This window comes from Cricetulus griseus, assembly GCF_003668045.3.
Source record: "Cricetulus griseus strain 17A/GY chromosome 1 unlocalized genomic scaffold, alternate assembly CriGri-PICRH-1.0 chr1_1, whole genome shotgun sequence".
NCBI lineage: Eukaryota > Metazoa > Chordata > Mammalia > Rodentia > Cricetidae > Cricetulus > Cricetulus griseus.
The window spans coordinates 110,587,751-110,597,876 of record NW_023276807.1 but is presented as its reverse complement, the minus strand read 5'-3'; the positions used below and the strand labels follow the sequence as shown (position 1 = coordinate 110,597,876).

At 42.2% G+C, this 10,126-nt stretch overlaps 1 protein-coding gene across 1 annotated transcript in view; it reads left to right on the top strand.

Annotated features, from left to right (window-relative positions):
- The first annotated feature begins 569 nt into the window (after window positions 1-569).
- Bod1l1 (biorientation of chromosomes in cell division 1 like 1) overlaps window positions 570-10,126 on the top strand; it is a 56,792-nt gene continuing 47,235 nt past the window's right edge. Inside the window, 4 exon segments of the mRNA XM_027387019.2 lie at window positions 570-709; window positions 712-765; window positions 768-910; window positions 6,090-6,214. Of these exon segments, the coding sequence (XP_027242820.1) occupies window positions 679-709; window positions 712-765; window positions 768-910; window positions 6,090-6,214 (353 nt within the window). The 5' untranslated portion in view covers window positions 570-678.

Here is a 10,126-nt window from a genome sequence, read left to right as displayed (position 1 = left end):
AAAGCCTCATAACTAAAACCCTGTCTTAAGAGACAGTAATGGGAGGCCGGTAGGATAGAGCAAGAGAGGGAGACACACCAGAAGAACAGCAAAGGACGCCAAAGGAAAAATGGGATGGGTGGGTGGAACAGAAAAGCAAGACCCTGAAGTTACCCTGCTGGAAAGAAAATGGACAGAATCCTAGACTCCGGAAAGTTCGCCCGCAGTCCCACGAACAGTTCGCAATATTAATGTCTACGGGTCTCCACCACTCAGAGAAAAAGGAACAAGTGCGGTGAGGCTGGCAGCCACACAGGTAAAACCAGGGGTTTTTACTCTGAGCTGACGCTGAAGGTGGAACGCAGGCAGACTTAAGCTCTCACGCAAGACTCAGCAGCTCTGCCTCCCAGCGGCAGACACCACCACAGCCTGTTCCAGCCTGGCTTGGCCTCGCGAGGGCGCTCACGACTCGAGGCGGCTGAAATTGGACCATGGCGGCCCCCGTACCCAGGCTTTAGTTGCTGCTGTCACCGCCTTTTCCTCTTTTCCCTCAGTTCCTTTTCACTTCCGGGGTTGTTCTAGATCCGCTGGTTCCGTAACAACATCCCGTTGGTTTCCCTCAGGCGGCGGGACCTGTGTAGCCGCCTCCCACGGAGCGCCTGCCCGCCTGGGCTCGCGCGCTCCACGGCCCGGGCCGCCATGGCCACCAACCCGCAGCCGCAGCCTCCGCCGCGCCGCCGCCGCCGCCGCCGCAGCCGCAGCCTCCGCCGCCGCCGCCAGGCCCTGGGCTGGCGCCGGAGCGAGCGGCCCGGGCGGCGCGGGTGCCGGCGCCGGAGACCCGCAGCTCGTTGCCATGATCGTGAACCACCTCAAGAGCCAGGGGCTCTTCGACCAGTTCCGCCGGGACTGCCTGGCGGACGTGGACACCAAGGTGCGGAGCTGGGAAGGCGGGCGGCGCGGGGAGCGGGGTCCCGCGTGCTCCGAGGGGCGGCTTCCCTAGACCGGACCCTCGAGACTGTCTGCTCACGGGGCACCTTTTTGCTGCCGCTTCCTTTTTTCCTGACCTGCAGCGGTGTGCCATGCACTCTGCAAGGCTAGGAGTGTTCATTCATTCCCGTGCCCTTGTGTTCCTTTCTTGGGCTAGTGTTTCTTGAATACCTACTATGTGCCAGACACTCCTTGGTCTCTGCACTTAAATCGCTGTGGTAAGCAAGACCAAGTCATTGTTCTTAGGCAAACTGGTTTGGAAGCACCAGGGCAAACGGGACTCGGTTCGTTCTTATTTCTAGTGATTTATCGCTCTATTACCTTTGCACCCGAGTTGTTTTTTGCCCTCTTAAAGTTTCTTTGGTTGTAAACGCTACAAATTTGCCGTTTGCAGAAATCGTAACGTGGTAATGGAGTGATTTGCAATGTGTTTTGCTGGATGTCGGGGGGCAGGTAAACATGCAAAGGTAGGGAGGCAAACCTGGGCAGACAAAAAAAGTGGGTTGGGAGATGGGACTGTCGTTTGAACTCCAGCAATGACTGCCTGATTTAGTAGTTAGGTCAAGTCAGTTTGCTAAGATGAGAAGAGACCGAGAGAGATGAAGGTAGAGAGAATGGAGCCGTTCAGTGAGGGAAAGCATGGAGAAGAAATGCTGAAGTGAAAAAGGGGTGAGGGGTGCATTAGGGGAGTGAGGATGGTGAGGCAAAGGCCGGCAAAAAGGTTCCCTATCCAAAAAGGAGGGAAACGGAGGAGCCCAGCACTGTCAGAAAGTTGCTTTAGCCAGAACAGGTAAACTGTTATCTTGGTAGAGTGAACCGAGGATGCAGGAAGAAGCAGTCAGTGAAGTTGGTGAAAAGCTAGGGGAGCAGGTGAAGGGAGAAGTGTTGGTTCCTGGTGTGGGGATTCTGTTGCTTTCATTTGGTTTTGTTTAGGTTTTGGTGTCTGTATTTGTTTTTGCTTCAAAGTGGGTGGGTCCATTTGATTGGAATTGTGATGATGGAAGTTTTTTCAGACTGGCGTGTCTGAAGAACCTAATGTCTTTTTCTTTCTTTTAATTTTCTTCCTTTTTTCTAATTTTGTTTTTCGAGACAGAGTAGAACCTAATTTCTTTAAAAGGCCAGTATTTACAGCACCTGCAAATCCTCAGGTGTTGAGGTTCACTTCATACAGTTCCGCAATCTCCTCTAGAAAAACTCCACCTAAGTACATGAGGCTATCTTCTCTTACAAGGGCTCTAGTCTTGGGCTCATTCCCTTAGCCTTTCTAAGATGCTGGAGATTTTATTCACAGGGACTTTAGTTTATTGAGGTGAATATAGGAAATATAATTTTACCTTACTTAGGGCCTATCACAGCCATATTTTAAAATCATTATTATTGCCTTTTGAAAAATATTTTATGGGAAAATATTAGGAATGGTCAGGTAAATATTTCCCCAGATAAAGCTAGGTGTTTGTAAGCAGCAAATGGGCATTACACTTTGATGTTCTCAGAAATCTTTTTATCTGTGTTGTCATTGTGGATGTTGTGTATAAAAATTAAGTTTTAACATACTGATGAAGGAGGTGCAGTCTAATTCAACCTTTTATATGTCCCATCCCCATTAATTGTTACTGCTGTGTCTGTGGTATCCCTGCCAAAACTGTCAAAAGAAGATTATTAAAATGTTTCTTGTGGAGAGGAAGGGAAGATGATATGACAGTCTAAGGATTTTAAGCCCGTACATTAAAATGTTGTTTTCAGTACTTAACAGTGGTTCACTCTAGGCAATTTCATGTGGTTCAACCTTGTGTTGTGGGTAGAGAGCTGAGGGCCCACAGAACATTCTTCTCTAGATAAGAGAGCCTGGAGTTAGGTAAGAGCAGAACCGAAGGAAATGACCCTCTTCCCAGAAAGTGGGCACAGGAGGGCGTAGTTACTGAAACTCTCCTGAAATCACTCAAGCTCTCTTCCATTCCCCACCTGACTTTCTCTTCCTTTCTAGCCCTCTCTTTTTTTCCTCTCCCTTAGATAACAATTGTGTTGGTTTAATTTAAAAGATTTGTAATTAAGTCACATTTCTATTTTTTTCTAGTATGTAAAAAGAAAAAGAATACTACTTATGAATGTAACATTTATAACAATACGATGAGTAGCCCAAAATAGAGATAATAGTCCCTATTCATACAAAGGACTGTCACTTTGATGGAAGTCTTCAATGTCGTCTGCCACTCCTATAGAGTATGGTATTCTTCATAATTGAACCCAAAAGACTGTCCTGCTTTCTGCCTAAAAGTCTTACCTGTAGTATATAGGCTGTTAACAGTCAGGGGATTGTCAGTCATACATGTTAAGAGTGAAGACATTTGATAGCTTCCAGGTGCTGCCCAAGAACAGACTGTCCACCCCAGTGTGTCTACACCAGCATGAGATGTAATAATGTCTACTGCCACTCCTGGAGCCATATAATACAGTCCACCTGATAGTCCTGCAGTCATCAGTGGTCTTTAATTAACCAAGATTATTCTATGGCAGACCAGATCGATTGTCATTCTTGCGTTGGTTTAATTTTAAAGCTGCTGGAGCCTTGGGCAGCTTTAAAATCCAACTGTACCACTATAGCATCTCCTTATAGACAACCAATCATCAGATGCTGAATCAAGGTGTATGGCTTGAAAGCCATTCTGCCCCTTTCTTATTGATTACCACCTGCAGAGTAAGAGGGAAAATTAAGAGGCCCATCATTCTGTCCCAGACAAGGAGTTGATGGAGCAAGAAAATACAGCTTCTCTTTCTGTTGGTAATAAAGGCAGTTTTTTGATGCTTTCTCAGTTGTGAATGGCTCCTGATCAATTTGTTCATGGATCAAATAAGTATGTGCTGGCCAAACCTTATGTACCAGACATACCTTAGAAGCTTGGAGTACATCAGTAAGCCAGAATTCTGTTTCACAGTTATCCCAGCAGAGGAAAAAAGAAAAATCAGTAAGTAGTGTGTAGTCAACGCTGTACAAAAGAATAAAGCAAGAGAAGCAAAGGAGGCTTTCTATTTTGTTCTGGGTAAGGTTTCAGTTAAGATAATATTTGAGCTGTCCTTGAAAGAATTGGAAAAGTGGATGCCTTCCAGCCCTAGAGCAGAGGGAGTGCAGAAGACCAGAGGCAGAACTGCTGAGAGAGGAAACTACCCCCTCCCCCACCCCCCAATATTGGATCTCAGCGTAATTGTTTGGGAGATTTCTAGTACTGAGAAGTTATGAGTGAGTTTGAACAAAAGGTCATGACCTGACATTTATGAGGTGATAATTCATAATCTACTTTGGACAAAGGTTTTGATGCCCCTAACTTGAGAAAATTTAGTGTACTCTCTTGGAAGATGGATGTGACTTAGGCTTGGGTAGGCAGGAATGTCAGGAAATGAGAAGCCTTGGAGCATGGGGTGGAAAAGGTAGTAGGAAATGCGTTTGGAAAGCCCTCTGAAGCTGGGGCTGCAGTGTGGACAAGAGCAGGGCTGTGCTGCAAGGGAGATAAGAATTTTCTGCTTTTGCAAAATAAAGTGCCCTGCAAGAATTGTTGGATGGTGTTATGTATAGAAGATGGCAAGAACTGGGAAAGAATGGCTGTATAATAAGCTGCTTTGGGTATCAGAATGACCTGTGTTCAGATGAGCTCTGAAGGTTAGAGCTTTGTCAAATGGACAAGTAGAGGGAGTGGGTATTAAAAAAAAGTTGGTTGCTGGGATATATGCTTTTAAAGGAAAAAGGGAGAATGGCACAAGGTGATACTATGCTATTTTTCTTAAAATCATTCTAGGTCACACACCTATATTGAAGAAGAAAAAAAAAAAAAGATACAGGAAAGATAACCCTGAATGAGTAGGTAAAAGGACTAAGGTACTAAGTGAGAGCCATTTCTATCTGTCTGTCTTTCTTTCTTTCTTCCTTTTTTTTTTCTTTTTAAGTTTTTCAAGACAGTTTCTCTTTGTAGACCTGGCTGTCCTAGAGCTTGCCCTGTAGATCAGACTGGCCTTGAACTCAGAGATCCTATTTCTGCCTTCTAATCCCTTCTGGGATTAAAGATGTACACCACCACCACTGCCCTGGCAGACATCTCTTAAATAGGGCTAACTTGATCTCCTTTTCATCCTCCACCTCTTCCCTTTTTGGGGGGGATGGAGGGTGCAGGGAGGGAGAGGTAGGCATTCTGAGCCATAGACACTGTGCAAGTTTTGAGCAGATTAGTTCTTATGGGGTCTGTCCTGAGCTGTGTGGAATGTTCAGTAGCATCCTTGCCCTCTCCTCTTCAGTTGTGATCTAAAATGCTTTAGACATTGCCAAATGCCCCTTTGGTAGAAGAGAGATTAAAATCACTCCTGCTGGAGAACTATTTTTATGTAAGGTTTGGATTATAGTTCAGGGTCTGTCCCTGAGTAATTTCTCTTGAGTCTATAACTTTTACCTCCTCTCTTACCATCACAGACTTTCATTATTTTAGTTATTGAATATTGGCCAGGTGAGAGCTGTGTGTGTGTTTACGCTCAGCTATCTAGAATCACTGTGCTCATATGTTTACTGAATTCCCACTCTGAAACCTCCTTGTGCAGGCACCAGGTCCCAGTCTGTGTTTTCAACTTCATTTCTGTTGTTGCCCCTTGTGCTCTCTTCACCAGCTAAATTAAACTACCAATCTATGACTTCCCCTAATAATTCTGTCATTATATTTTTCTAGTTCCATTATTATTCTCTTCTGTTGTTGGCTCTGTCCACAAAGAAGGCCAGTCTCCTCCCTAGTTACATCATGCAACTTTGAAACCAATTTTCCAGGTCAAACGCCACATTCTCATCAAGACTTCTTTTCTGGGCCTTACTGCTTTTCTTTGTTTCCAATCCTCCCACATTAACATTTGTGTCTTCTTTCTAGTCTATCCACTGGGGGGAAAAAATTGTCTTCTTTATCTTACTCTATTTCCAAACAGCTTGTCTTAGATAAAATAGGCAGTATTTGAAAGTTATGACTGAGAAACTTTCCACCAGCACTATTAGAAACCTTAGACCTATTAAATATACTAAAATTATTGAATCGGTTATCAATATTGTATGAATTAAAGGTTTCTAGCATTTATGGTTTTTTGTTTTGTTTTCTTTCTAGCCTGCCTATCAGAATCTGAGACAGAGAGTTGACAACTTTGTTGCAAATCACTTGGCAACTCATACATGGAGCCCCCACCTTAATAAGAACCAACTGAGAAACAATATCCGACAGCAGGTTCTGAAGTAAGTCCGACTGGAGTACACAGGCCCAGTGTAAAATTCTGCTGCCTACTCTGTCTGAAGGCCAATGCAAAATACATCCTCCTGATACTGGAATTGGTGGGACTTGGTCCAGTATCGTTTGGAGGATGACCTCGTCATTTCATATTTCCCCTATAAAGTTTAACTCTTTCTTCTCTTGTAGTGCTGTTTAAGAATTCAAGAAAAGAAATAGCATGACTTAAAGAAAATCTGGCCAAGAAAAATCTCTATGTAACTATTAATAGATGCAAATGCTATAATGTCCTAGACAGTTGCATTCATGACAGTTTTCTTGTTTAGCAAATACAACATGACAGAACCCTGAAATTTTAAAAAAAAAAACAAAAAACAAAACTTGTTTGTAGGTGTTTTGTCTTCTAAATATGTAGTATGTAACCGAAAGAAAATATGTTTGATCTCTCTGGTCATTTTTGCATCAGCATAAGAAACAAGGAATAAAAGCTGCAATATTTTAAAAAGTCTGGGATATTTACTTAAAAAAAAAAAAGGACAAACTTGATTTACAATCTTTTACTTGTTTTTTAATATAAATATTTGCTAAGACAAAAAGACTTTCTATCCCAGTTGTTTAAAGAGTACCTATTCTTCCTGCTCTGACAAATATTTATACTCAAGAACATTTATAAAATATGGCTTTAAACAGGTGAGCAATCTAAGTCAAGCCTATGTAGTGTGATAGTTCCAAGCTCCAGGAAGCCCCAGAAATAAAAATTCACTAAAAAGTCTATTTAGCCCCAGGTAATACTAGAAACCTGGAGCCTGGGAGCTTAAACTGTGTCTCTCTGTGCATAAGAAAAGGAAATAGCAAAGCTTTGTTGTCTGTGTTTTAAAAGCTGTTTGAAAACCTGTAAAAGAGTCCAGGTGAATCAAAAGATGCCATCGGACGGATGCTTAATACTCACTGTGTACCTGTTGGTAAAAAGTCAAAGCTGTTTCCTGAAAAGATGTTGAAGGAGTCTATTGAGTGACAGGTCAAGAAAGCCCCTTATTTCCACAAAGGCCTTCAGTGAAACAGTAAGCAAAGTAGCACAGGAATGAGAGCTGGGGTGGGGGTAGAGGGTGCCAGACTCACATTGATATGCAATGCTGCTGCTGATACAGGGCTCTCTTTCAACATTTCCTAGTTGCTGCCCTTCTCACAAATGATTGCATTCCTTCATTACCATCTGTTTAGATGGCTCTGGCATCCTTTGTGCTGATCCAGTCCACAGGATCCTACAAATCTTGCACTATTTTATTATCCCATCTTGAGAGTCTTAAGCAGAAGACCAACCCGTCTTCTGGAGTTTCATTTATACTTTAGTGTCCAAAATCTGTAAGATGAGGAAGCTGTCATTTATTTTAGGCTAAGGGAAATGTGAAAATCAACCACTTACAATCCTAATACCAATAAAAGACATCTTTACCACAGTTTCATGTCTGGTAAAAGGTAAGGAAGCCAATGATTATGCCAGTCGTGAACACTGATGTTGTCTTCCCATAAGTGGGAAGGAGAATGGCTGTATTCTGATAACTTAGCTGCTACTCTTCCTAAGACTTCTGAAAATTTCCCCCTTATTATCCTCTGGGTCTGGCAATCAAAGAAAAACTTTGGAAGTAAGTTATCTCCTTCCACTGTGGATGGAATTCAGGAATTGAACTCAGGTCATTGGGCTTATACCATGAGTGTGTTTACCCCTGAAACGACTTGCTTGCTCCTTTGCAAAGTTATATGTTAGTGATAGTAGCATATTAAAGTTTTCCTTTTCCTTAGAGAAGGATGTGTTTTGTTTTTGTTTTTATTTTGAGACAGGGTCTCACTGTGTAAGTGACTATCCTCAAACTCACTCTGTAGACCTGGCTGGACTCGAACTCACAGAAGTCTCTTTGCTTCTGCCTCCTGAGTATTGGGATTGAAGGCTTGTGCCACATCACCCAACTTAGAAAAGGATTTTTTAGTGGTTGCAAATACATACTGTATGGATGGACTAGCCCTATAAATAATTGTAATCTCAAGCAGGTTTTCATAAATATACTGAAGAAAATCTCAGCTGATTGACTAAGGTCAAGCCATTGCAGTTGCCATTTTTGTAGAACAAATGGCCTGCTATCAGCACCTTAAGATGGATCAACATAATAGTTTATCTTTTGATTTAGAAGGAAGAAAATTTTTATTCTGTTTATTCATTTATGGTGCAGAATCTGAAAATGCTGAACAGCTTTCTGTAATGATCTTGACAGAATTTTAAAAGAGAAGAAAGTGATTTGGTTTATGTATTTACTTACTGTTTTCAGTGCTAAGGGTTGAATCCAGGTCTTCCTATATGGAAAATAAGCACTCTGTAACTGAGTTATTTTTTTAAAGGGTCTCAGTATGTAATCATGGGTTTCACAGTCTATATGTAGCCTAGGCTGGCCTTGAACTGGAGTGCTAAAATTAGAGGCATCTACCACCGTGCCTGGTTTCAGCCCTTTTTTGTTTTGTTTTTATTTTAAGAAAAGGTCTCCTAAATTTGCCCATGCTGGTCTTGAACTCTTACCCTGGATTTTCCCTGTTGCTCAGGCTGGTAGACTTATTATCCTGCCTCATCCTCCTAAGTAGCTGGTGTTATAGACATGCAATACCAAGCCTGCAGGGAAGTAACTTTAACCAGGAATGTGTCTGTTGTCAGCGTTTGTCTTTACCTATGAACCTAGGACTGAGAATTTCCTATCTGAGGAGGCAGCTAGGGAATACCCTAAGGCAGTGAGCCTACAAAGAGCTGTGAATCAGTACCTCTGGATCCCATTTTTATATTAGATCAGAGCTGATCTCCATGAAAGGAAGACTAAATTGAAGAGTGTTTTGTTTACAGGACAAGAAGCCAAAACACAGTCAAACAGAGCAGGCAACTGAAGCAGTATTTTTGGGTCCAGTGAATTTTATACTTTAATTTTATGCCTTTGTACTTGTGCCTTACAGCAAAACTTTTTAATGTTTCTTTCTGCTACATTTGCAAGTCACCTTTAAGGAGGACAAAAAATACACAACACTATTTTCAGGATTTGTGTTCTGTTTTTTAATCTTGGAACTTTAAAAAGCAGGTAACCTACTTTGTTGCATGTCAGCTCATTTTTCTTTATGTCCCACATAAATAGAATTATAGTACCACATGGTTGCAAAGTGCCTCAGGAATTGAAAATCCAGTCCACCCTCACTTCAGACAGGTGTACTCAGAAATAGCATTTGACAGTTTAAGTTCTGACGCCTCACCCATTCTGTCCAGAAAAATGGAGGCCAAGAAGCAAGATGTGACTAGTGCCTCATTCTCCCTACATTGTCCCGGGCACTTTGATTCCTCCTGGTGCATTCTTGGAGGAAATGTGTGCTTCAATCTATTTTGCTTAGATGTCATTTTACACAAGTGCTACTTATGTCCTTGTCACTCCTCTGTCTGCCTTTTATGATGTTCCTTTAACCTGGATCCTCTTTCCTCCCTTCTTCTATACACATCAAGACTCAGCTCAAATGTCTTCTCTTAGTGGAGTGTTCCCAACTTATCTTGGACATAGCCAATAATCCCTTATTCGTCTCTTTCCCCACAGTACATGGTGTGAGTTCATGCCTAGCCTTTTATATTTTAGTTGTGTCTGGATCTTTAACCAGCGTAGGGCCCAGGTCTAGTTTGTAGCTGCCTGGTGGCCAGCATGGTGCCTTTTATGTAGAAGGCATTCAGAACCTACCTCTTGAATGACTAAATCATCCTGTTTTATAGCAGGGAGGCAATAAAAAGAAAGCCAGACATCTTGAGTTTTATTTTTGTTTTCCTTGTTTCTTGTTTCTTAATTTGATGAAATTACACTTTGTGTATATTCTTCACTTTAACTGTAAACTCTAAGACTTATAAAAAGTTT